Source organism: Plectropomus leopardus, chromosome 6 (genome assembly GCF_026936395.1).
Source record: "Plectropomus leopardus strain MGB_pleo_1.0 chromosome 6, ASM2693639v1, whole genome shotgun sequence".
Lineage (NCBI taxonomy): Eukaryota > Metazoa > Chordata > Actinopteri > Perciformes > Serranidae > Plectropomus > Plectropomus leopardus.
In genome coordinates this window covers 36,666,688-36,694,232 of record NC_142181.1, presented here as the reverse complement: position 1 = coordinate 36,694,232, position 27,545 = coordinate 36,666,688, and the positions used below count along the sequence as shown (strand labels likewise).

At 37.2% G+C, this 27,545-nt stretch overlaps 1 protein-coding gene across 4 annotated transcripts in view; it reads right to left on the bottom strand.

Moving 5' to 3' along the window:
- Positions 1–27,545, bottom strand: part of bcas3 (BCAS3 microtubule associated cell migration factor) — a 479,979-nt gene that overhangs the window by 341,080 nt on the left and 111,354 nt on the right. For all 4 annotated transcript variants that reach the window (XM_088079374.1, XM_088079375.1, XM_088079376.1 and 1 more), the window contains exon 16: positions 5,105–5,255. In XM_088079374.1, the coding sequence (XP_087935500.1) occupies positions 5,105–5,255 (151 nt within the window). The remainder of the gene's footprint in view (positions 1–5,104; positions 5,256–27,545) is intronic.

The window sequence follows — 27,545 nt, the reverse complement described above, 5'->3', positions numbered from 1 at the left end:
ACAAGCAAAAAATGTAAAAACACCTAATCCAAATACAACGGAAAAAAAAACACCCCACCTAAAAAAATCTTTACTAATTACAAAACTAACAAAGAAAAAAAAGCCCTTTCTTTTTGCTAGGCACAACTACCCAAGTTTGAATGTAGAGAGTCTTTTTTTTTTATCTCATTCATTTGGCCTTTTAAATCATCATACAACTTTGCTGAGAGCCCTGAGCTGAACCAGTGCAGACGTCCCCTTCTTTGTCAACCAGCAAGCAAGCTGCTGTTTGGTAACGGACCACATAGTCTGCTGGATGGTCCCGTGGATGTGCTCCTTGATGCTGCTGATTTCGAGGTGGAGTCTCTTTCTGGTAACTGATTTGTGAACCTGACAGCATCAAATAGAGTCTGATTATCTTTAACACACACAATAATTGAACTGCTATGTGTGCAATCACCTGTGGTAAGTTCTGATTAGAGTGTAGCAAAAACAAATGCACTGTCAATGCCATTTACAAGTCTTTGTAAATCAAATCTACAAATCTTTCATTCTCTCCTATCAATGTGACCAGATGTGCGCCTTGAATGCCTGCATCTGGAAGGTTTCCACTGAGGAATCACTAAACACCAGCAGTGTCAGGGAGCTGTCTTTTCCCAAGTGCTGAAACCTCAAGGTCATCTCTTCTGATTTCGGTTTTATGATAAGTGTATTTGCATGGTGCAAAGTCTGAACAATAGCATGCTTTGTACTTGATGACAGGATGGATATGTCACACATTATGTTTCTTGCCACTTGCAATATTTGTACAATTTTTGACTTCAGTATGTAAGTTTCAGTGTCTGTCTGAGGAGCCTCTCGCTGTGTGGGTCTGGCAGGGTCCACAGGAATATGTTGCAGAATATTTATAAATACTTTGTTTGGCCTGTATCTCCTCCTTCACAGAGTGAGTCTTCATTCCAATGTAGCTGAATCTATTGTGTTCCTCACATCCAACTTGAAAAGCAGCTTTCAATTGAGGGATATGTCTGGTGTGCAAAACGTTTCTAAACCACCCCAAATGAAGTCATCCATCACATTGCAGGAGTCATCCTGCCAGTAGAACACTGCTGAATCAAAATGTGACACAGTAGCTCCCAACTGCTGCATGGCATCTTTCACTCTGCTGTACCAATACAGAGACACATCCGCTACGCCATAGACATACTGTTTTAACTTTGTTCCTTTGCATTGAGCTTCTTGAAGGGGAGGGATATAGATAAATGTTATCTTAGGGTAAGAGTTCTGCAGACTGTACCAGTTTTTGTGTGTTGCAGTGGCCTTTCCTGTCTGGCTGAGAATTTTCCACGTGTATTCTTGGCTATTTCACTGTCACTGTATAACTACTTGTCCAGTTTTCAGCCTAGGGCCCCCACAAGTTGTGATTGAGTTCCTGTGAGACTTAGATTGACTACTCACTGTCATCATCAGCATCAAGAGATTCATCATTCGTAGTCGTCTCTTCCTCACTGTCATTTTCAGTGTCATACTTACTCTCATTTAGCCCAGATTCTGGTAACGTGGTATTATTTTTGATCCCCTCCAGCTGACTGTCCAGTTCTCCCAGCACTGCTTGTGGGCCACCTACCTAACGAATACTTGAGTGATGTACACAAACATAGGTGCCCCCCATGCCTTACAAACATCACAACACTGTTTGTAGTAGACTGTCATCCGTCTTGTATCAGTCAGCAGAGGTCCACAGTGGTTTACAAAAGGCTCTTGGGATCCTCTCAGAGGATTTAGCTTCAGTAAATGCTCTCCCTGCAGTATGCAGTGCTGTGTTGTGCTGAGCTACCCAAGTGCTTCCATTGGTAACCTCTAGAGCTAGCAGCCTATCAGAGAGAACTGCAGACAGATTCGGGTTCTGTTGGAACACCAGCTGGTAGTGACTGTAGCACATTGTGCATAGAGTTTTTTGAATAGAGTGAAGTGGTCAATGGCATGCAGACAGCACAATCCTGGCTCAAGCTCCACGGCTACAGTTTCATCGTAGGTTGAGACAATGGGCAAAGCCATGGTGGCTTTTGCTTTGGTTTGCAATATCTGATGTATGTCTCACAAAAAGAGGCTTGGACAAGTGGTAAGCACCAACTGTTTGTCTTGAACATGAAGACCTGCTGTATCTCGTAGCCTGAAAGCCAGCACAGCATTTAGAAGCTCTGTCTTGCTCTTGTATTGTCTGTTGTTCCAGTGTTCAAATACAATGATGTACGTAATTGACCACAGATACCCAATTTTCTCTTATGATTCAGCCAAATTCCATGTATGCCTCGTTCTGGCCATCCTTTTCCTCTTTCAAAAACACAATTTTGTGTGAAATGTAATAATTACCATAATTTGCACATTTGTGTTGAAATCTTCTGCAGTGATTTCTAGTGCATGGTCCCTCGCTCTTCCCGTAAGCCATAACGCAACCACTAAAGCCTGCTTCTTCTTCTGAGGTCAGTAACCAGCCTTCACATTTTAAACCATTTTTTCCATCTTTTTTTTAGGAATTTCTCTCATCAAAAAGTGACAGAATTTTGCAATTGCCAGCAACTACTTCAATAACTGCAACAACAAACTGTACATTTTTACGCTTTACTTAAACAACGACAGCAGCAAATGCCAGCCATGGCAATAGAATGTGCACCTTGCACACATGCACAGTGGCTAACATAGTGCTCAACACCTCCTGCACCTCCTGCACCGGAACAAAAGGAGCTCAATGAGTCATCAGACCACACAAACTTGAGCCAATGGCTCCCATCCTGGGAGACACAGTGCCTTTACAGCTTCTTAACTGGCAGAGCTGGCGCCATGCAGTTCAGCTGAAGATGTGCGCGTTGCTTGCACATCTCCAGCTGGTGAATCAGTACTATTATTATATAGTAATATAAGAATAAATAAACAACTCGTAAATGCCATGGAATATAAGCATAGATCACAAAGCTGCCAAGGAATCAGTGCTATCAGTGTGTGCACTTTGTGCTACTTGGTTAGCACGCTGAACAAATATGGGCGTTGCTGAGTCGCAGCTCAAGCTCATTCTTTGGCTCAGTTGGTGGGTGCACATGAAAATGACTAGCTCACCAAAACCATCACTTTTGGTTTGCTGCTCTGATGGAGAAGCATTGTACGTCATCCTACAAGCATCTTTCCAAATTATTCTGTCAACAATGCACACGGGGTGGGGGTGATTTAGGATGGGCACTAGTTTTTTTTCCATTTTGTTTTGTCATGTGTTCTTTGTTCTGTGACCCCCCCCATCATTCGTGGCAAAACATAGCAGACGGGGAAAACTATTAAAATCAAACTTTTTTGAGAACCCCACATTGCATGACGTCAAACAGCACAACAGCTAAACCAAATGCAAACTACCAGTACCAGGACATCCTCATAAAGATACCAAAGCAGGAAACCAGAGAGGCCCAGAAGCAATAATACATTTCATAAACCTAATGAACTTTGCAAGTCATCTTAATGATTTGGAAAAATGGCCTGATGTTCACGCTGGCTGCTGCGTTGTTTTCATCCTCATAGCTCTCTTATCAAATATCACAGGGAAATAAACCCCTCGCCTGTTTGAATCATTATAGCATTTCCCATTCAAACAGGGCATGAAAATTACATTTAAATGAAAACATTAAAATCTGCCCATATTTGCGGAGCCACCTGTACTGTATGTAAATGCACTTAGCAAAGGCCTGTAGTTGCTGATGTTCTTAAAACTACATAATTTCAATGCATGGCGAAGATCCAAGTGAAACAAAAAAAGCGACGTGGGTGCATGAAAGCAGAGCTATCTTACTTTAAAAACTGAACTTGTTTTAATACTCAAAGCTAGTAGGGTTGTACTGCATTTTATATGAATTAAATATGACTTTAAATTATTGGCAGGGTTTTATTTCTTTTCTTAATATGCATGACTTGTTTTATCTGCTTTTCAAACAGCCAACAGACCAAGTTCGCATGTGTGTTCTGCTTCATTACCCTATGCAAAAAAGTGGTGGCCTGAGACAAAAGGAGTCCATGAGCATCAGCTGGGCGGGTGAGAGGAAAAGCTTTGGCCTACACAAGGCTACTGTTGACACAATACAGTGTTTTTACTATGTGATTAATGGAAAGAGACAGCGAATCCCAAACTGAAGTGAGGGATGTGATATAGTGTGATTTAAATTTTTCTCAACGGTAGCCAAACTGTAATTTCACAGTTTGTAAAATTGCCAATAACTCTATCTCATTAGTAACCCGATGAAGACGATACATTATTAGGGTTTCAGTCATACACTCTGTGGTGCATTGTACTTTTTTTTCTTTTTTTTTTTACAAAGGGGAGTTCTTCTTGAAAATGACCAAAATTATGAGTCTAATTCATCATTACATACATATTACACATTCATGTAACTTTCAGTAGTGGTGGTGGTGAAAGTTCTACACAGAACTAACATCTCATATATATAACATATATATATATACACAAACACACACATATATATATATATTTGTTAATAAATATGTTATATTACACTGTGTTATCAATCATTCATTAACTGTGCATACACTTTAAAGGAGAAGTTGGAATTACTGGAAAACTACAAATATCCTGTTTACATTATCGTGTGGTGTGATCATTTTTTGACTGTTTAGATGTCTTAGGAGCTGCATTCACCCATGCATTTTTTTCCCAGCTGAAAACGCCAGGCGCTCGTCAGGAAACGCACAGCTGGGATAGTTTGTGAGCATTTTCATGGTGTAGCGTTTTTTTCAGTTTAGGAAGCTTTCACTGCATCTAGTTGCTATGATACAGAATATCCATGTAAGTAAACGTGAGCACAGTGGTAGAGTACCTGCTCTTGATCAGAGGAAGGCTAAACAAAGGGAGAGAGGATGGACCTGCTGGACTGTGTGGGTTTATGAGTGGAAACATAATATATTCTTATTAATATATAATATACCTTATATATTCTTATTGTCCTGTAGACAATAAAGGCTGAGGTGTGTGTGTGTGTGTGTGTGTGTGTGTGTGTGTGTGTGTGTGTGTGTGTGTGTGTGTGTGCGTGTGCGCGTGCGTGCGTCGCGTGCGTGCGTGCGTGCTTCCTACCCTGTGCGTTTGGTGATGGTGCCCAGCGTCATAGGCTGTTTGATCTGAGCCAAAGGCAGCACCACAGTGAGGGTGGGCAGTGGGGTCAGCCGCGGGTTCCCCATGTTGTTATTGGTGAAGTTGTTGTATGAATCCTGGCTGCTCAGCTTGGCTGTGAACGCACAAAAATACAGGATTACTTCATGTACTTTCATGGAATAGCCCTTCATGTTCCTGGACAGCAAGGTCGAAGAAACCTCCTTTTCATTTGGAATGAAACATAACAGTTAGTAATTTATCAATCAAGAGACAATAGTTATAATCCCATTGTGAATGCTGGTACAGCCTTTTATGCATTATTCATTTTTCAGTGCTTAGTTGTTCCTGTTTTATTATTACAAATGTTATTCTAAACATTGCTCAGTTTTAATTCAATTAAAAATCAAATTCACCAGATGCACAACTTTTAACTGTAGCCCAGGCATTCAGCAGACAACCATAGGGCCTTGTTTACAAAACTGAAACACTTTTCTCTCTCTCGCTCATTTGATAGACACACACACACACAAATATATGAACGTAGGATTATTTATATATCTATATCTATATATATATATATCTATATCTATATCTATATATATATATCTATATCTATATATATATATATATATATATATATATATATATATAAAACCCTAGGTTCAAGGCCTCCTGTGGAATGATTGGAAATAACCAGTTCAAGATGCTACATTGAAAAGGTTCTAGCTCTGCTTCTAGTGCCTGGCAGTCTGTTCATCAAGGCCAATCATCAGGCCCTACAAACTGGTTGAAAACACACACACACAGAAAAAAACCACACACCAACACATAAACACACACGGATGATCCAAAGAAACACATCTCATCTTGCATATCCTGAGTAGCTCCAGCCAAACATAATCAGACCGTGTCAAAGAGCTTCTTTAAAGCCTAATGAGCTGCTACATCAGGAGAGGCGCTCCATGTTCACTCACTGTTTAACTCAACACTTAGTTACCCTCCATCTTACTGGATGGAGAGTAACTAAAAACTTTTCAACAGAATTCGTTTGCAAGGCAGGAAGAGATCATCTTTGGCAGACAAAGTTAGGCATGGAATTGTGTGACTATTGTTTAAATATTTCACTTATTTTAAAGTCCTCATTTTCTCATGAGCATGTGGAAAGACGTCTTTGACATAATGTACATCCACCGAAGATTTTTTTTCTGCATTTCTTCTTTCTGGAGAGAAAGAAAGAAACAGGAAAGGCAGGTGAGAGAGTGATAGACTCTCTCAAACTGGGCCACAGACTACACTGAGCCTACATTCCAGCTTTCCGAAACTACACCGCTGAAGATCCAGGGATTGGATACTGAGATTGTGTTCAGAGAGTGTTTACCTCAGCAATAAACTGGACTGGTCAGACCACACAAACGTCCTGAACAAAAAAAGCCAAAGTCTTCTTCACTTGCTGAGGAGACCAAGGTCCTTTTGAGTGTGCAGGACACTGCTGAGGACATTTAATGACACTGTGGTTTGAAGGCGTAGTCTTGTACTCATTCATAATTATATACATTCACATATATACGTACACTCTTTTATATTTATACTGTGTCACATTCCTGTGTAATTACTTACTGTGCAATATTTTACCACTGTTGTGTAATAATATTTATAAGCTATATTTCTATATCTTATATATGTATAATTTACTACACACCATGTGTATATTTCAGTTAGCCTGTGCAAATACCAATAGTGTCACACAGTATCTGTGTAAGTGAAAGGTGTATACAGTGTCAACAGTGCTGGAAACGTTACTTTTGAAGTGTGTCATAGGTTACAGATTACAAGTTACTCTGTCAGGAATTCAGGTAGTTACAAGTTACATCACTAGTTACATAACAATTTGAATTACTTCATCAAGTAATTTAACTTGATTACTTTTTCATGACTTTTCTAACAAATGTTTTGAAGCTGAAAATATCTAAAAATATAAGTGCATATATGTTGCAATTCGTCTCAGCTGCTTTGCTGACCTGCGTTTTCCAAACTGCCAAAAAGGCATTCCTGCACGGCAAAAAGATGTAAAGCAACAGACTGAAAGATTTATTCAACATATAAATTAAATATAAATTTGTATTTCTTAGTAATATTTTATCCATTGAATCCTTCACTTCATAACTTTTTTTTTGCTTTTTTCTCTTGCCTCTGATGCTTGAGCTGCTATAATGTGTGAATTTATTTTATCTTATCTCATCTTATGAAAACCGTTCTGATGTTGATGTTGAATTTCTATATATTATTTTCCAATGCTGTGACAGTTACAGCCTCAGGCCAATTTAGCTCTGCTGTATTGGGGTTAACACACAAATCGTAGACAAGCTTATTTTCAAACCAGAACTGTATGCACGGCTACATACCACTGGAGCTAAGTAAAGCATTATGGGTTGCATTTGTATTTTTAGTGAGGTGACCTTTAATAGAAAGGAAGAATAAACTGTCACATACAAACAGCTACATAGAAACATATCACTAAAGGGGATACGAAATGTGGATTATAAAACAAACATGTACCAGTAATCCTGTCACAATAGCTACAACAAAACAGAGTATTCTGCTGATTCAATGGGCAGCCCAAGAAAAATTCCAAGTTCAAGTGCTTTCAAAAGGAATAAAGAGCAAACCTGTGGGTGCACCACAATACGCCCTCTGAATGTTTTCCTTGTTCCATTTGTTGCCTTAATAGATGAGTGACAGGCGCGTAACATAAAGGAATGAAAAGGAGGGAGGGGGGGATGCAGAGACAAAGAAAACAAGGCGAACATCAAAGGTTACAATAAAGATAGAGGAGGAGAGTGCCTGGTCATTATTGGGAAGGAGCGATCAAGAGGAGTCTGAATGCAAGCGGAAAGGGACTGCTGAGTGTTTTGGTCTAGTCTTTTAGATCATTAACGTGTAGCTCTGAGTTTCATTAGTCCTGCCAAACCTCCGCTTTGTGGTCCTCTAAGAGGGCTGTCTTTTAGACCTCCGATAGTCAACAATGCTGCGTGACCTTCGGAGGGGGAGAGGAGACCATTACACAAACCTGTCCTTCATTCCCCTCTGCTCCTCTCTTAGTTAGACTAACAGAGGTCTGTACCAGGGCAGCTCCTGAAAGCCCTTCACCTTTCAAAAGTGGCCTCCTACACCCCCAGAGCCTGGGCAGCCACCTTTTGTGTTGAGGGGAGGGGGCATGCGAGGAAAAAACTCTGTACAGGAAGCAGCCTGAAAAGCCGTAATGGCACTTCAACTAAGAAGGGAGCGGAGGCTGCGGATTAATTCAAAATGGACATTTCACTTTTGCTGCGCTGCACTAATCGCAGACATCCGCAACCCTTAAATATAACCTTGCTGTGGCCTGTACAGCAGATGTGGCCTGCTGATCACTGCTGACCAAACAGTCACACTGCTGTCACTCAAGGCCAAGGAGTCCAAACATCAGTGAAGACGGGTTCATGTGGAACGTGTCAGAGATCACACACAGACAGATGATACATAAAAAGATGGGACACACACAGCCAGGTTGTGTAGGTGTGTTTGTAGTGGGCAGTTACGGACATCAGGAGTTAAAGTTTGGAGGGACACCGATCGAGAGGAGGTTAAGCATCTATAAAGAAGCTTAACCTCCTCTCGATCGGTGTCCCTCCAAACATCCTCCTGACATCAAGTTTCTTGTGCTGCATTCAGACACCTTTCACAAGTACTGAAACCTTTGAACCCTGAGCAGGTTGGTGCAATTTCCTTCCAAAACATGTTCATTACCTTCTTCCCATATTTATAAGATAAATCAAGCCAACTTGCTGAGGTTTAAAAGGGTCAAGATGAGTGAAAAAAATTTCTTCATGTTTTTTAGTATTTTAAGTAAAACTGAACAGTTGGACTGCAAAAAGACACAATGTTAAATATAATGTGGAAATGTGGTGTAGGGGTAATAACTATGCTTAATTTATTTTTTCTTTAGTGTTTTCCCATATTTCACCGTTCCCATGAGTTTAGGTCCTCTTTATTTTATACTCTATAATAGATCCAATTGCTAAAAATCAAAGTCATTATTGACAATAATAAATGATGACAATGATTGAGATATGGTTGCTGATGACAGTATCAAGATACAATTAACTGTTACTTCCTGTTGTCTGATTTTTGCTGATGCTGGAAAACAGCAGTAGATTAGAATGGCTGCTGTGGTTCTGTTAAGTCTCGACATCAACTTTTCTTGTGCTGCATTAAACCTTTCACCCCTGATCACACTGCTTTGAGTTGTTTCAAAAGCATGGGGTAAAAGGCCATGAAAAACTTGGTAAGAAATGTCTTTCAAATTGCAAGAAATAGGTAAATTTTTTAAAAAGTTTTTTTGTTGTTGTTGTTAATTTTCAGGTGTTTTTCTTGTACTTTTTATTAATTTCTTGCTAAGTTTGGGGTCATTTCTTCTTAAACTGCTCACTTCACTCTCCCTATGTTTTAAAAAGGAATCAAGCTAATGTTCCCAGGTTTAGAGGAGTTTAAAGTGTTGATTAGCCTCTTGTGTCAAATTGCATTTCTTTGTTGTTAGAAATTGATTAAGACTTTGAGACCCGAGCTAACTGGCTTGATTGCTTTCAAAAACAATGGAAGTAGGCAATGACTAATTAAAAAAGAAACAACCTAAAAATTAGCAAAAAAAAAGTGAATAGTACAAGAAAATTACCTGAAAAGCAAAAACAAAAATGAAAATTATACATATCATTTAAAAAGAAAAGAAAATCTAAAACAAGACAGAAAAAACAAGGAATGGTATGCTAAAAAGTTTTCAACAATTATAATGATTTTGTAACATATTTTTTATATAACTATGATCATTATAGAAGTATTTTTCTCTAGCCTTTTTCTTTTTTTTCACATTTTTCCCCAGCTTTTTAAAAATAATTTTCTAAATATACTAATTTCTTGAAGTTTGTGGAACATTTCTTACCAAGTTCCTCCCTTTTTCACCCTGTTTTTGACAGAAATTACACCAATCTGTCCAGGGTTCAAAGGGTTAAACACCTATGAAAGGTGTCTGAAAGCAGTACAAGAAAAGTGATGTCGCTCTGTGTTTCAAAGGGTTAAGGGCATGTCTACCTCCATGTTTAGCTAACTGTGCATCAATTCATGATTTACAAAGATTGAAATTTATAAAACACAACAATGGTGTGTGTGCGTATTTTTGCATGTACTCATACTTTTACTCTTGGACTAGAAATGGACATGAAGATGTGCACAAATTACATCTATTTTGCCATATTTATCACCAGTTGTTATTTTCACTGTGCCATCATTGCTGCCTGTACAAGGTACAACCAACACCTGCTACCTGTAACTGCGTGGACTTGTTGCATGTTCTCAACTATTGCTGAAGTATCTGGTATTAATTCAAATAAATCAGAGCTGAAAGGCAGAGGCACTGCAGAGAAAAGGTAAAGAGGAAGCCAGAGAGGAAAGAGTCTGAGCAGGGCTACTACAAAGAGAAAGAGAGAGTGAGAGAGCAAAGTAGACATATGAGAAGTGTCTGGCAGACAGATAGCTCAGACGGAGGCTATGATTTGATTAATGACCGGGGCGTGATGTGCCCAAGCACTGATACATGACATCCCCATGGAAAGAAGATCCATCAATGCAAATCCAGCTCCGTCGCCGTCGTCCAGAGAAAAACTCTGACCCTGCCAAAAAGTCACACTGTCACCTGACCCTCGTCTCTTTCTCCTTTAATCCAGCTGTCCATCCTGCTCCGCTCCATCCATCCATCTATCCATCCATCCCTCCCTGTCTCAACAGCATTTGCATTCTCTTCCCACATTAAGCCTCCCTCTCTATCCTTCGCGCCTTTTCTCTCTCCTCAGCCGCTCCATGTCACGCTATATCATGTTTCTCTCCCCTCTTTTAATACCCAATTTGCATCCAATACACGCAGGAGGCCTCCAATGAGGAGCCAACTTGCAAAAGGACAAGCTCTGAAGACTGTGTATATCCACACAGACACTGTGTCTTATTTGAATTGTTCTGCCAGAGAGGATATTTTAGTCAAAGGAAAAGAAGAGTGGAGCAGAACGGAGAGGGCCGGGGTCGGGGAGTGTTACAGGGCAGCAGGTTAGGCAGGTGACATGTTGAGTGATGCTCTGGGAATTAGGAGAGGCCTTGGACCTGAGGATGAAATTGCAGCTGTGAGATGCAGGGGTAGAACAGGAGGAGGAGGCGGAGTACGGAAGACAAAAAGAGCTATGATGTCCCAGTGAGGGAATACTTTTGTGGTTTTGACCAGACTTTGTGCTTTTGAAGATATTTTCACATTGAAGCTGCTGTACTTGGCTTACTTCCTGTTATACTGGCTGTGCAAGGTTAGGTCCATCAAAGGGTCTCATAAACAGTCAACAGCTACATGCACACTCAAAATGGACACAGAGTGTCAAAAGTGACAGCTCTGAGGCTGCTGAGCTAAAATCTCTCTTAGTGGAATCATTTTTCTCTGTGGACAGAAAATCTCCCACACTATGTACAATTCCTGAAAAGAAAAATTACTCATTGCATCAGTATGGTGCAGAGATATTTGCAGGTCAAATACCTATATTCCATATGGTGACTCTCTACTTCTGCATTAAGCAACTTCCTGGAATAATTCTCCAATATTAACCCTTAGGGACTGTTTGATGTGTGTTATGCACTTTCCATTCTTCATTTGATAATAATTGTGGCTGTGTTCATGCATATGGCATATATTTTGGCAAGATTGTGTATTTTTGTTTAATCTAGGAATTTCCAGCTCAGCTCCTACAATAAGTCTAAAACACTGTGGAAACTAAATAGTTACATTTACACCGTTAAGGTAAAAAATGCTCTATTAAAACCCATTCAAACTGCAGTTTTTGATCCCTCAGCCATCAAAGCATAAAAACATGCACTGTATTATTTCTGGGTATCATTCTGGGCTTTTGGCTTGGAATTTGTCATTTTGACTATTTTCCCTCTGATGATGTCATTTTTACCATATTTGGCATACATATACATTGATTAGGAATGATGTAGATTAACAAAATAACTTGATTTTGAAAAGCACATTTTGTGCACAGAGCGATACAAATGTGTGTAATATGAATGCAGGCCCCGAGGGTTAATGTGCATTCCTGACTGGTCCAACTTGCTTCAGGCTGAGTGCAGGCTGAGTTGACTTTCACACACTCAGTGGATGACACTACCTGTCTGAAATTAGGAAAAAGTGTCAACAGCGTAGAGTCTGGCTCATTTTGCCAGGAAAGAATCTATATGAGAGTCTGAACTTAGCCCATTGTCATTTTAACAATACTCAGGGTGTGTGACACCATAACATAGACAGTAATGCCTCATAATAAATTACATGATGAGGAACATTTTTTGGGGATCAACAGGATTTCATTAAACTTGTGAGACGAGTCACACAGTGGTCAGTGGTCATTAATAAAGCCGTGGAGATACACGTTCAACTGCAAAATATGTTTTCAAGTCCAGTGTTGATACAATCTGCAGGAGAACTGAGAACACATTCCTTTAATCAGTGGTTGTGTGTGTGTGTGTGTGTGTGTTTGCGTGAGCATCTATGGAGATAGAAATTCTATTGTACTGCAGGACCATGAAAACCCACAATTTGTGATTCTGCGGCCATTACAGCATAAAGAAATGCAATATCATGCTTTCGATATATATATTCCTGGCTTAAAAATTTTATTTTTAACTGTTTTCCACCAAATTCAGCCATTTTCTTGTGTTTGGCCTATGGGCAAATACACATAAATACTTTTAATCTAGTTCCCACAAGGGGCATTGATGCTGTATCATGGGGCACTGCAGGCCAATGTAGCAAATTTACACAACAGAAATGGTGTCCTTGTGTGTGTTCATATGGATGTTGGAGGTGTGTGTGTGTGTGTGTGTGTGTGTGTGTATGAGTGTGTATGAGTATGTGTATGAAAAAAAATAGTGTGTGTGTGCATGTGTGTGTGAGTTTGTGTGTAATTGTGCACGTCCCCTTGTATTTATTATATGAAAAGAAATTTATTTTTTATCATACGTTTTTTATTTAAAAAACATTGGGATCATGTCCAAAAATTGGCATTTGAAGGGTTGACATTCTGAAAATTAAAGAATATTTGGTAGTTATGATCAGTATGGAAGTTGGTTAAAAGATTTATGTCAAAAAAGTGGAAAATATTAATTTATACTTGTATGGCAGTTTTTTGACACAGAATTTCTTTTTCCCTAATGACACCAGAGGAACTTTTTTAAAATGAGGCACAAGGCTTAAATGAGGGAATCTTAGATTGTACTGTTCTTGGATCAAGTCTATTTGTATTATTTAGGGTTAGAACATGTTGATACTTCCCAAATTAAGGGATCAAATAATAGTTTTGATATTGGTACTGAAACATTGTCAACAGTATTGGCACTAACATTTAGAAACGTCACCACTTCGACCGAACAACTTCACTTCTTTGATAAATGACCAAAATCAACACAACTGTGTCAGTTGATTCCTATTCCCACTTTCCACCATTCACAGTCCAAGTTTCTCAGACATGTTAAAGGAGGGAGGGATTAAAAAGCAGGGCAGAGGAAGAAGAATGGGGAGGGGGGCCGTGGTCTTTCTGCGCTGGAGGAGAAAGCTCTCCGACAATCCCAGTTCCCCAAAGTATCATTATTAAAACACTCACTTCCACACGGGGAGGAAGGAGAGGGAGAGGGAAAAAAAACAGAAGGGAGGAGAAGAGACGGAGATGGACTAAAAAGGGTTGAACACAAAGGGAGAAGAAAAAAGGAAAAGGAGCGGGGATCCCCCACTGGACAGAGTAAAAACAAATTAAAAGAGCCCTTATAAAACACAGATGCTGCAAAGAAAATAAACTTCACAAGATTTACTGTTTTGCAAAGGAATCGGAAGACTGGTGGAAAAGCCATCAAGTCTTTTCTCCTCCCCCTTCCTTTATTCCTTCTCTGTCAGGTAATGTTGCGGCGGAGGGATCTATCTCCTCACTTTTCCCTCCACCCCCCCACTCTCTTTGTACGGCAATCTCGCTTGTCTGCTATTTTCAGTTGAAGCTAAGAGTGGAGGTCAGGCCGGCCTGTGTGAAAATGGCTTCCTGCCCAGTCCCCTGCTCCCAAACCGCAATGTAACGGGGAGCTTTTATTAACAGCCCTATTTGGGAACATTTTTTTGAACTTTTTGTATTTTCATTGACATTTCTCATGTCAGGGAGCTAAAAAAAAAAAAAACCCGACAAGAGCAAAAATAGTAATAAAAAAAATTCCCAGGACATGAGATTTCTCTGATTTCATCATCAAATCTGAGAGTCAGAAAAGAAAAAGAAAGAGGGGTTTTTAAGTGTATAACATGCTGTATCTGGCAAGAAAGAGTGTGGTGCGCGGAGCAGTTTGTTAAGGGAAAAAAAAGCAGCAGCTGCAAGTTAAGACCATGACAGCAACACAGAAGCACAACATGTCTACATGCAAAAACACACATGCATACTTTGGACATTCAGCTAAACACAATCACAAAAAAACAATCAGGTAGAGGGAACACGTGCAAACTTGGAAACACACCCATGCACACACAAACAGCCCCCTGAAATCATATTCCCAAGTTTACAGCATGTCAGTATTTACAGGGCTTCATCAGTCAGGACTGAGTAACACACTCCACTGGATCACATGACACCACAGTCACACTGTACGTGTGTTATTTTGTTTTTCTACTGTAGGTCATGATACAATGTCCAGTGTGTGTGTGTGTGTGTGTGTGTGTGTGTAGCCATCATCTGATTTGGGTCAAGGAGCTGGTAGCTCACAGCAAAGAAGGAGCGGCTAATGACTGCATGTTTGAGAAAGCAGTAGAGGGTGGTGTGTGTGTGTGTGTGTGTGTGTGTGTGTGTGTGTGTGTGTGCACTCGCGCATATATATATAACAGGGAACATACTCATCGTTACACAGTCACCAAATAGGAACGGCAAAACTAACAGGGACATTTTTAAGTCCCCACTTGGACATGCTCTAAATCATCATAAAATCATGTGTTATGGCCTCTGGTGAAATTTTTCAGATTTTGCCAAGAGGGGACCAAAGTGTGTGTGAGTGTTTATATCCATATTCAGAGCTCTCCCTCCTGGTTGGAGCTGGTATTTGAACGACCCATTCACACACGTCGCTTTTAACACTCCTCTCCCCAGCAGCCTTTCAGACTGCAGATGGGCCGTTAAACAGGCTTTAGTAATGTTAATGTGGGTGACATGAAGGCCACAGAATGTAATGTATCAAATATGATACAAATAGCATGATAGGGTTAATAAAGACACCAGTCTCCTGAAATGTGATTTGTTATTAGTCTTTGCATTAAAATTCAAGGCTTGGCTTTAGGTGATTTCATAAGTTTTAAGCTCTATACTGTATTAAAATAAAGGGCTACCCAGAAGGCAGGAGAGAAATCAGTATTTTAGAGCCTTAAAAAAAGCAAGAAAACTATAATCCAAGCAGAATAAACCTTTACATAAAATGATCAGCAGTAAGATTTTTTCTTTTAGGTTTAATTATGTAAAATGATGTAACATCAGACCTTGACTAGACCTTTAAAGTTGTTCAGTCCCCTGACGATACTGACCTGACCAGTTTCACGAGCACTGAATGTCAATCAGTTTTCAATATACTTCAATATACACTCTCAGTCTGTACTCATAGAAATGTAATTTGTTTGTGGGTGCACATTATAGAAAACATGTCCAAACATAGGATAATGCAACATGAGTCCACTGTTGGCTGGTACATAATGACAATTAGTTCCCTCTTGGATAGCATGGAGTGACGTTCACACTCCACCATGTAAAGAATAAATAAAATGAGATAGATAAGACTTACACAAAAGAATCTCACCTAAATAATTCAAAAATTATTCCTCAACTATGATTACAATGACTGTGATTATTATAATTATAACTAATATTTTATAACAAACTATAAAGGCTCAGTTTTAGTGGATGGCTTAACCATCTAGCTTGACACTGTTTTACAATATGGCTTCCCCAGAGGGCAAGGAAATATTTTAAAATCTAAAGAAAGGAGAAATAACAATAACAACAACAACAATAATAATAATAATAATAATAATAATGGTAGGAAGAAAATGTGGAGAGAAAATACCAGCAAGATCTTTACTAATTTTAATGAATTGCTTAAATTAGTTTATTATCAGAATTTAACAACCTTGAGATTAGCTCAATCCTCCAAAACTCCCTTTGAGTTTTAGATGCACTAGACACTAGATTTCTGTCAATCTTACAATGTACATATGTTTTGTTTCTCTATAATCACAGGAATGCATTTTATTTGCTGATCTACTCTACAGGCAAAAGAGGTCCACACTTGTGTAGTATAAAGCAACAGGGGTCCACAGTTGGCTGGTACATAACACACAAGTTACTTGTAAATATATCTAAACTAAATCATGTAATTTTTTTTTGCTTCTAAAAGGATCTGTAAGTATGTATTTTTGTAACTGAATATAAAGGCTCAGCCATTGTGGATGTCTTTACCATTTTATAGCTTGACACTGTGTTTAAAAAGGGGGCTACCCCAGTCCATTCTCATTGTTAACTTTTCAAATACATTCCCTCTGTCAGTGCTTTTGGCATACCTGCATCAATCTGGATCATGGCAGGATGATGTGAGATGAGAACATAGCCGGACAGAGCCAGCGGCATTGTTATTATACGTCAGTAGACAGCCAGACAGCACGAGGCACATCTGCATACATCTTGCGTGGCTAGCATCACTTGAGAATATGGATGGACGCATTCTCCAAAACTTCCATTTAACAGTTTTTACAAGCAAAAAAAATGCCATGCAAGTTTTAGGTTTATTTTTGAGGATTTAAAGTTTTTTTCTATTGGGAAAAGAATATTAAAACAAAAATGTTTTTTTTTTTTAAAAAGGAATAAAGTTTCATCATCATTGAATGATGCCTTTTCAGAGCCAATATTTGCATAAAATGAAGCAAATAATTTAAAAAATAGCTTTGCTGGTCCAAAGTCTTCTTTGTAAAACATCAGAGCCACTCAGAAATACTTAGAGGGCAACTGAGGAACTGAGTGGATTAGTTGTGGGCAGACATACAGTGAAAATCAGATTTTAACCGGTTTAAATAGTTAAGAATTCTGTATAGTTGCAGTGATTTGACAAAATTGCAGGGTCTCCCAGAATTCACAGGAATCAGCTGAATTTGGCATTTATTGTTATGGTTGAAATCCAATGTATGTGTGCCCATCTATAGGAATCCATTTTATTTGTCGCTCCACATTACAGAAAAGAGGTCCACACTTGAGTTGTATAAAGTGACCTGAGTCCACTGTTGGCTGGTATATAATGACACAAGTTCCATCTTAGATATATAGTATAGAGTGACATTCCATTTCAACATGGATAAATGACAAAGAATAGGAAAAAAGAAGTTAGATGCATTATTGTTCAAAGAAAATAATCTTACAAAATGTAATAATAAAATTATTTATTTTTTAGGAAATTGGAGATAGAAATATCATTTTAGTTTTTCAGACATTGCTTTTTGAATCGTGCACCTGAATAAGTTTTGAGTTGCTGTTTAAGAGTGCTCCTTTTTACCTTGTGTTGAAAACACATTGACAACCCATCATGATATAAAATGACTAGAGCAATCTTTAATGGTATTTATAATATGGGAGGTTTTGTGAGCAATCAGTTTGTCTCAGTTACAGGGATAAGTCAGTTAGAGGAATGATTAACCTCTGAAACCCTCTGTTCAACTGCTGAGATGAACTATTTCAAATTCTATAGGTTTTTGGCTGTACTTTGGCTGTACTTTAACTTTAAATTCTAAAAAGGAAAGTCAGTCCACACTTTGTCCCCTCTTGGCCTGCAAAATGACACTTCTTGTTTTGTTTTGTTTTGTTTTGTTTTATATTTTCTCCAATGTTTTAAATTAATCTTAAATCTGCATTAGACAGACAAAATTGTATATACACATTACTACTAGATCTCAAGAAAACCAAAACAACTACAACTACTAAAACAACTAAAGAAATATAAAACAGCCAACAATACAAAAACTGCAGAACTAGGATCAAAATAGGATTCACTTTCAAGTAAAATAAAAAAATAACGCTGAGAGATTTGGATTGGATTGTCTGCTGATTACGACCTTTAAAGTCTTCTGTTGTAGGAGAGGAACTGAGAGTTTTTAAATGGGTGTACTGGCATGCAAAATTACCAGCACATTTATGGATTGTGTCTTTAACAGAGGCTGACTACTCATTTTGTATTGGATTAAATGATTTGCCATCTCTCTGTGTGCATGCTGCAGTGACCAGAGGGACTTATTATTATTCAACACAGTTTTGGTTTATATGAAGAATTTCAAATTCCTTAAAGGGTTTTAGTTTATGATGTAAGCATTAAACAATCCTCCACATTGACTGAGTGGAGTGTCCAGCACCCATGTGCCTTTAAGGTTGCCTCTGAGAAATGAGTGACTTGGAGAGGGTGAGGGGTCAGCGTGTGCAGCTCTGTGCCAGGCCTTGATTCTCTGCAGTGTGGGGTTGGTTTCTTTGTTGTTGTGTGATGGTCAATAGGCCATTCCATTAAGCTTCAGAGATGCTAATTTATATTAGCTAGAATGTTACATCCAACTCTGACTGCCTGAGACATGGGTCTGTCCCCTGTCCTGGGTTAAGCAAGTGGCACACAGTGCTTATTTTAGCTGGTACAACATCTCTGGATTATTGGGAAGAACATCCTAAAAGTTTACAGATTGGGCATATAATTCTCCACTCAAATTCCCACTAGCTTGAATACTGATACAAAAGTTGTACTTTTTTTTTACTGGATAGTTAAATATTTGAACATATTTAATCACCTAATAATTACATGAATTTCATGGCAAACCATTGTGATGTTACATAGTTTATTGTGCCAAGTTAACATTTAATTGTTCTAATCATAATAAAAGGTTTGGTTTCAACTATAGGAGTAAAACAAAACTAAAGAGTAAGAGTGATCGTCTGATCATCATGTTAAACATATTCAGGAAACAGAAATAAAATGTCAGAATGCAACATTGAGCCAAAGAAAAACATGGTGGATTATTGTAGTTTTGTAACATAGGTTTTGTTATTGATCTGTAATGTTGAATTCATGTAGTCCATTTTTTTCCTCCTGAACCCTTTTCATTTGAGCTGCAGTGATATAAATTTAAAAGGTTTGGTCATAAATCAGTTTGAACTTATATATGAAAATAAATAGTTTTCTAACCTATAAAACATTTAATGGGGGCAAACGTGTATGCATGCTTAACACAGCGCTGAGAAACAAAGCATTTTTAATTGACTGTAAGATTTAAAACAGCAAATGCAACTTTAAAATGGCCTCCCAAATAATATGTCAAGATCCACTACATGGTATTTTTTAACAGTTTAACAATATACCATCAGTAGTGTATCAGTGTATCAGCGTACCATCAGTAGTTGCAATTTATTTATTAGTTATCAAGTAGTATTGACAAAAGTGAAATTAACAGTCTGTTAACAGCCAGCTTAGGAAAGATGACACTGACATGTAAAATTACCAGCACATTTATGGAGCGAAATGCATCCCTAAAGGAGGTTAAATATTCATTTGTTTGTGAAAAAATTGTTGTTCATCTCTCTAAGATGTTAAACATTTGATTCAGTGGTGCTCTGCATTATTAAGTAAGCAATCACATGGTGTTATAGATATATTGTTAGATTTATGAGCCTTCAGTTGATGAAGCTGACAAAAATATGTAATTTCCTCTACACTGAAGAGGTGGAGTGACCAGCACCCATATGATTCTCAGATCCTAACTTTGAATGTTGAACAGTGGAGACTGCTGCCACTGAGAAGTGAGTGACCTGCAGTGAGTGAGGGTTTGACTCTGTGCAAGTGAGTCTGTGAAAATCTGTCAGGCCTTGATTCCCTGCAGTGCGGGGATGGTTTCTTCTAGCTGACGATGGTCGTTGCTGACACATTGAGCTAAGGGTTGCTAACTTCTCATATCAAGATGCTGTATCTGATTTAGACTGACTGAAACGTGGCTTATTCCCCATCCTGGGTTTAACAAGTAGCACACACTGCTTATCTTGGTTAGTACAACATCCCTGGATTATTGGGAAGAACACCCTGAAATTGTACGGAGTAGGCATACAATTCTCCACTTCAATTCCCATTTTAAATACTGTTTTTTTTTTCAAAACTTGTACTATTATGGATATTTATGTAGTTGAACACATTCAGTTACCTAATGATTACATCTGTTATTTCATGACATACCATTTTGATGTTGCACAGGTTATTGCCTCAAGTTTACATTTCATTATTCTAATTATAATAAAAGGTTCTGTTTTAACTAAAGAGGTAAACAATACTACAGAATTAGATACTCTGTAAAGCATCTACAAACATTATTTAGATAGTTAAAATGTTGTCAATGGTTATTGATTGTATGGAGTAAAACTAATTTGGCCCCTTTTAAATGTTTTATAGGTGAGCTACATAAAGAGTACATATTTGTGTCCTGATTGTGTGATTATCATTTTAAACACATATATGAACAGAAAGTCAATGTTGACATGCAACTTTGAGCCAAAGATAAATGTAGTGGAGTTATTGTTGTTTTGCAACTTTTGTAACCTATTAAAATTTAATGAAGGGCAAAGCGTGTATGTATACTTTACAAAGTGCTAGAAAGACATTATTTATTAAGTGACTCAAAAGATTTAAATAGCTAACTGCAACTTTATAATGGTCTTCCAAATAGTATCAAGATCTGCTACATGGTATTTGTTAACAGTTTAACAGTTTATTACCATTAGCAGTTGCAACTATAGAAACCATCAAACAATGTTTATAAACAGTTTTCAAACCAACTATTAATAGTTAACAAAGTGTTATAAATATTTGGTCTATCTATCCAAGAGATATTTATATTGTATAATTTACTTTTTTGTTTTACAAGGTTTACAAATTAGTTGGAAACCATTAATACTTAATTTATGTATTTATACAAGACTGTATAAGTCTTGGTATTTGACTAATAAAATAACAATCTATAACATTACTTATAATGGGTAAAGTTAATTAGTTATCATTTCTTCATTGGTTATCAAGGAGTATTGACAAAAGTATAATTAACAGTCAGTTAACAGAGTTATTAATGATGCCTATAATACAGTATTTGTAACTTCAGAAAGATGATACCGACATGTAAAATTACCACATTTATGGAGTAAGATGCATCCCTAAAAGAGGCGAGGTATTCATATGTGTGAAAAAATGTTATTCATCTCTGTATGATCTATGTACATTTGATTCAGTGGCTTTGTGCATTCTTTAGAAAGCAATCTGTCTTTATTACATTCACACACAGTTTTATAGATATATTTTTATATTTACTTGGCCTTCTGAGTTGATGAAGTGGACAAAATATGTAATTTCTTCTACACTGAAGAGGGTGGAGTGACCAGCACCCATATGATTCTCAGATCCTAACTTTGAGTGTTGAACAGTGGAGACTGCTGCCACTGAGAAGTGAGTGACCTGCAGTGGGTGAGGGTTTGATTCTCTGCAAGTCAGCCTGTGAAAATCTGTCAGGCCTTGATTCCCTGCAGTGTGAGGATGGTTTCTTCTAGCTGACGATGTAGATCGTTATGGTCGTGAGGACATTACACATTGGGCTTCAGGGTTGCTTACTTCTCATATCCTAGATGTTGTATCTGAAACATGGCTTTTCCTCTTTCCTGTGTTAAACAAGTGGATGTTGGGTAAGATAATGTTAAACTGTAAAGAGTAGAAATACAAGCAGAATTCCACATTTGTAGTCAATTGCACAATTGACTACAAGCTATTCAAAAAAAGGAGTTAAACATGTTTTCACATGAAGAAACATCTGCTGGGAAGTGACATAATAACCACAGGTATGTAATATCACTGAAATAATTGAAAGGTAATTATTTATTAAGTGGCCCTCTAAAGCAGTAGGGCATCTTGGCTCTCAGTGGCTCTGTTTGTCTGAATTTTTTAACGCAATGGCCATCAGAAACACATTAACATTAGTTAAACTTTAAGTGCTAAAGAGTTGTTTCAGTTGACAACACTGGAATGTAAAGACCTGTAAAGCTGAGTGTCAATGTAAACTTATTTTAGCAATCTCACATGCCTTCATGCACACTCTCTGTGCCGCAGTGACAATGCTGTATACCAGCCCTGTATTTGCCAACTAATTTACAACTCTATGTGTTACCAGCTATAGTTATCAAAAACAACCAAAAATAGATATAACAATAATAAAAACTTAGTTCTAGGTTGCACAAACCTCTTTGAATGGGGTCAACAGAAGATAACTAGTGAGGCCATTCATAGATGTGTATCCTGCTGTGATGGTTTTGAGATGAGGTGTTGGTGGCTCATCACCATTTCAATGCCCATCAAAAAACACTAACATACCAGTTAAACTTTAAGTGCTAAAGAAAGGTTTTAGTTCACAATACTGGAATTTAAAAGTCCTGTAAAGCTGAGTGTCATTGTGAACTTATACATTATTATATTATTTATTATGTGCCTTTCACTTCATGCACACTCTTTGTGCACTGTGACAATGCTGCATGCCAGTGTAATAGTATATGTTATAGACTGTAGTCATTAAAAACAAACATCTTTGAATGGGGTCTAGATTAGATAATGCTAAAATACACTTACAAACACAGGTGTTTCATCCATCACTAAAAAACTATTCATTTTGAACACAATGGAACACATTACAAAACAAGATATTTGGTGTTCAAATCCATTACCTATCATAATAGCATGAAAAGATTCAGAGAACCTTGAGAAATACATAAAAAGACAAGGCTAAAACCAAAAATGAATGGCCATGACCTTTGACCCATAAAAGCTGCACTGCATTAAATACCAACATGACTGAAGGATATCACAAAATGAGCTCGGGGACACTAAAACCACTGACAGTGGACACAGTTTATCACTGTATCTATAAATGCAAATTAAGACTTAACTATGCAAAGTGAAAGCCAGATATCAACAAAATCCAGAACACTGCCAACTTCCCGGACCTGAGCTCATCTGTCACGTCACAGTGAATACTAAGACAAAGTTATAATTGTGTTCACATTATAGCCTTTATTTTAAATAGCTACAATGGCAGCACATTTCTGGTGCCAATTTACTAAACAATGAGAAGCTTTTACTGAATAGATACATTTTGTATTAGATATTTTCTCTTTACAAAATGCACCTTTCTATTTCTTTTCATTAATCTATGGTGGAGTGTGAATATCACTCTGTCCTATCAAAAGGAACTTGTGTCATTATGTACCAGCCAACTTGGGACCACCGTCGCTTTTATTCTATATGTGTTTTTCCTGTAATGTTGATCAACAAAGAAAATGCATTCTTATGCATATAAATTGAAAGCAACGCACATACATTGTAAAAGAGATCCTGTGCTTGTAATAACTCTTAATGGGAATTTCAGTAAAAGTCTGATAATAAATCTATTTTTATGATTAATCAGCAAATACTGTTGCTGACCTTTATATCGTTTGGTCCTTTCTGGAAACCCTTCATTGTAAGGTGAACATCTAAAGTAGGAATTCCAGTATGTTTTTTCCATGGCCAAGGGATCAGCCAGTATGTGTGATATCTCTGATCTAGACGCACTAGAGAAAAGAAGTCTCAGACTTGTAATGTCATGAAGTATAAAGTCTGGAGCTGCTCCTTCTGCTCATCGAGAGCCTAATTTTGGGGACCAACAGAATGTTTGTTATCCCTTAAACCCAAATGAACTTTTATTATATTGGTGTTGTCAGTTCTGTAACAGAAAATGTTCCCATACTTATAACATTGTTCTGGCTGTTCTCAGTGTCATCTAGAAAATCTTTCACAATTTCATATATCAATGAACAACTCTACACTTTATATCACATGACATCACAAGCACTCCAGTTTTTTTGATATATAGGGAGCGAGTTGCCCATGTTTACTAATGTTTTTAGACTGCCTTAGATCATAGAAATAATATGTATGTATTTTAGAAATGGGCATAATTTCCCATTAATACAGTATCAAGCCATAAAAGGTTAAGCCAGCCACTAAGTTGAGCCTTTTATGTTCTGTTACACAAACATACTAACAAATCATATTTGAAGAAGAATGTAACATTATTCAGATGAGATTTTTTCACAAGTATTATTAAATATGTTTGTATGTGCTTTACATGGTTGAGTGTGAACGTCACTCCGTGCTATCTAAGAAGGAACTTGTGACATTATGTACCAGCCAACAGTGGACTCATGTCATTATATCCTACTCAAGGGTGGACCTATTCTGTAATGTGCACCAACAAACAAGTTGCATTTGCTTTAAATACAGACTGAGAACACAAGTATATTGAAAACTTGATTGACATTCACTTACTTGTGAAACTGGTCAGGTAAGTATTTTGGAAATTGAAACAATTTTAAAAGGTCAAGTCAAAGTTTGATGTTACATAATTTTAATTTAAAACTCTTTTTAGTTTTCTTACAAAGGAAATGGAGTGTGGACATTTTTTTTTCTTTTTAGAGTGCAAAAGTTCAAAGAGTACAAACAGAAGTCGACTTATGAAGGCCCATTCATAGATGTGTATCCTGTTGTGATGGTTTTGAGATGAGTTGTTGGTGGCTCATCACCATTTCAATGCCCATCAAAAACACTAACATACCAGTTAAACTTTAAGTGCTAAAGAAAGTTTCAGTTTACAATACTGGAATGTAAAAGTCCTGTAAAGCTGAGTGTCATTGTGAACTTATGTAACATTTATTATGTGCCTTTCACTTCACGCACACTCTCTGTGCACTGTGACAATGCTGCATGCCAGTGTGTGTAGTATGTGTTACAGACTGTAGTCATTAAAAAAACAAACATCTTTGAATGGGGTCTAGATTAGATAATGCTAAAATACACTAACAAACACAGGTGTTTCATCCATCACTGAAAAACTATTGTGAACACAAAGGAATACATTACAAAACAAGATATTTGCTGTTCAAATCCATTAACTATCTGCCATAATAGCATGAAAAGATTTAGAGAACCTTGAGAAATCTCTGCATAAAAGGGACAAGGCTAAAACCAAAATGAATGGCCATGACCTTTGACCCATAAAGCTGCACTGCATTAAATACCAACATGATATCACAAAATGAGCTTGGGGACACTGAAAACCACTGACAGTGAACACAGGTTCATCACTGCATCTATAAATGCAATTTAAGACTCTACTATGCTAAGTGAAAGCCAGATTCAACAAAATCCAGAAACGCACTGGCTTCTCTGGACCTGAGCTCAACTGTCATGTCACAGTTTGATTTCTTTATTTTGAAAGCAAACAGCTTTTAAGGTCTAGTCACAGAACTTGTGTTAAATCATTTTATAGTGATTAATTAATTAAATAAATATATTATTTATTAAAATAAGTAATTATATTGCTTGATCATTTTATGTATAATGTTATAGTTTATAGATTTATTTTCTGAATTATTGGTGATACATTGGTAGTTACAATTGGTCTGGTCTAAAAATACATATATATATATATATATATATATACATATATAAAACAAAGACAACAATAAAGTTATTAACAGTAAATAGTAAGATAAAACTGAATTCACAGGATTATGGGAGCCTTCTTTAAAAGATATACTTTGCTTTGGCAAGTATTATTTCTGTAATATTTATTATCACAAAAAATGTTGATATATTGCAAGCAATAAAGTTTACATACCCATTTTTAAAGATACAAATGAAGTTTTAGTGAAAAAGAAGCACTCTATAGGTGAGAGAACCAGGATAAACCAGTTTGACTGCACGGTATATGGATGTCCCCCCTTGATAGGCGTCGCTCAAGGCTTCAGGTCCCTCTTGGCAATTTCTTTAAAAAATTGTAAAATCACATTGCAGTAATATTGTGAAAGAAGACCTCAAAAGTAAATTTTCAATTCTAGTTTTGTATTTTTAAAATGACTGCTAATAAAGGTTCCCTCTTGGATAGTACACTTAGATAGTCCCCTATTATTCACGTTCGCATGTATGTGTGTGTGTGTGTGTGTGTGTGTGTGTGTGTATGTGTGTGTGTATGTATGTTTGGGGGCGGAGGGTTGTCTTTCACGCAGATACACAGATGGACATATACGGCACACATACTTACAAACCAACTGAGAGAGCGCAGGAGGGGGAGAGACAGTTGGAGAAAGACAGAATGCATCCAATGGTTTCTGTGTTGTTCTTTACAGTTTTTTTTATGTGTGGGTTTTTTATGTGGGAACTTTAAATTTTTAAAATCAGAAAATAAATAACAAGTATGAGATATGGAGAAACTGGCTAACAGCTTTAAATTTTAGTTCACCACAGAAAAGTCCGATTTGGGTTCATTATTATTATATAATATTTTCAGAATGTGGATGATAAAAGGAAAAGAAAAATTCTGTGTAAGGAGAAAAGCATGTGGAATGTGAAGAAAAGGATCTTTCATTGGGTTAATTTTTAACACTATAAAAAACAAGAACCACTTTCCTTCCCCTCTAACTCGTGTTAATTCTGTGACCTGAACGCAGGCAGGATGCAAAATGTGAGCTGAATAACAGCAGGTCTTTTTTCATTAATTTTGTCATCCTATACCTGACGAAGGCAGGGCAGCCAAAAATGTCATATCAAAATAAATATACATCACCTTAGGAATATTCCAGCAGTAAGCGAAGCAGTGTGAAATTGTTTTCATTCTTTTTGTTATTTTAATTTTGATGTTGATAGACATGTTTGAACACCTTTACATACAACAACAATATATGTCCAACTGGACAAATACATATCCTTTTTTATTTAGTCATTATTATTATTATTATTATTATTATTATTATTATTATTATTATTATTATTATTATTATTATTATTATTATTATTATTGGTTTTGTTGTTGTTGCTGTTGTTGTTGTTATGCTATTCATATTTATTAAAATACATGTTTTTTAAAATGTTTTTTAGTAATACAGCAGTTTTTTTTTTGGGGGGGGGGGGTTGTTTTACATGGTTAAAACAGCAACAAAAAGATTTGAGGACTGCAGTAATTTTTTCTCTCTTTTTTTTCTTTTGGTTTCTTGGACCATTCTTCTTACTCAAACCTGTACTTAATCTGTTTGTTTTTTTACTTCTATCTGCTCACTTTAACAGCTTCACACTTTCATACTTTATACAGTGTATCCATATCCAAGCCTTACTGTTCATTACAAATATTTGATATTATCTTACATTACTGATGATTCTGTATATA